The sequence below is a fragment of the Mus pahari genome, chromosome 15 (assembly GCF_900095145.1).
Source record: "Mus pahari chromosome 15, PAHARI_EIJ_v1.1, whole genome shotgun sequence".
In the NCBI taxonomy this organism is placed as follows: Eukaryota; Metazoa; Chordata; class Mammalia; order Rodentia; family Muridae; genus Mus; species Mus pahari.
In genome coordinates, this window is record NC_034604.1 from 58,263,689 (window position 1) to 58,264,823 (window position 1,135).

The following is a 1,135-nucleotide window of genomic DNA, read 5'->3' on the forward strand; positions in this document are numbered from 1 at the left end:
AACAACAACAACAACAACAAAACAAAACAAAACAAAACAAAACTGATATCAAAGAATATACAAAAGTACCACCCATGGTTGGAAATTATTTCAAATCATTCAGAAAAAGACATTAAAATCTAGAATGAGACCTTCCTCTCTGTCTGGTGGCCTCTTAAGATCCTAGGCTAGAGGTAAGGCTGGGACTCGTGGGCACAGCTTTTCCTGCTAAGGCCTCCCTTTTCTGGCCTCAAGCAGAGAATGGAGAGGGGACCTGAAAGTAAGGGAAGATAGGTCGGGACATCATTGCCCTTGACACTGTGGACCCAGCGGCCGCAGCTGTCCGTGTGAACAGTGAGTGGCAGCAGAGTGGAGGAACAGAGAAAAAAAAAAACTATTTTCAGGAAATCTGGACACACTCAGAAGTCAATTGTCCATTCATGCTCTCTTTTACTTAAACATCACTCAACAGAATGGGGACAAGGCACATGGAGTGGAAGGATCCAGAAGCCTGCGGTAGAGACCCACCGATGATAGACATCCGCTTTCGGTCGCTGTTGAAATCCAAAATGGCAAGTACATTGTAGGTCCTCTCTGCGCCCAGTTCGCTGACGGTGATGGTGTTCTGCGTCCTGGCGAGAAAGGCAAAGCCGAAGTTCCTGGCGGCATTTACCAGGGCGCCTTCGTCCGGAGAGGCCGCCTGGTAGTTGATCTGACCTGAGGAGGGAAGCAGGAGAGAAATGTCAGAATTGCTGTGAGACCGAGCTTGGCAGCCATGCCTGAGCTCTGTGCTGAGGGGCCTCTGTAGGGCTCAGCACACTGTGGAGAAAAAACGAGTCAGTCGCTCTGAAGGGTTACCCAGAAATCAAAACGTCCTAAGCTTTAAACCTCCTTCAAAAGTGAAAGTGGCAATAGAATTTACAAATAAAACTGCTTAAAAATGAGTGGCGTGTATGTGTGTCACAGGGTGTGGAGGGCGACTCAGAATAATTCCGACATCTAGAGGAGACTGGTAACATTTCCTGGTTCCTTCAGACCTGGGTGGATACTTACAACCTGATTTTTTCCTCTCTCTCTCTCTCTCTCTCTCTCTCTCTCTCTCTCTCTCTCTCTCTCTCTCGCTCTGCTTCAGTCTGCTAGCCATATTCTGTCTACT

The 1,135-nt window shown here is 47.7% G+C and overlaps 1 protein-coding gene across 4 annotated transcripts in view; it reads right to left on the reverse strand.

The window, feature by feature from the left end:
• Atp8b1 (ATPase phospholipid transporting 8B1) overlaps positions 1-1,135 on the reverse strand; it is a 125,246-nt gene that overhangs the window by 26,434 nt on the left and 97,677 nt on the right. For all 4 annotated transcript variants that reach the window (XM_021214622.1, XM_029547109.1, XM_029547110.1 and 1 more), the window contains one exon: positions 508-696. In XM_021214622.1, the coding sequence (XP_021070281.1) occupies positions 508-696 (189 nt within the window). The remainder of the gene's footprint in view (positions 1-507; positions 697-1,135) is intronic.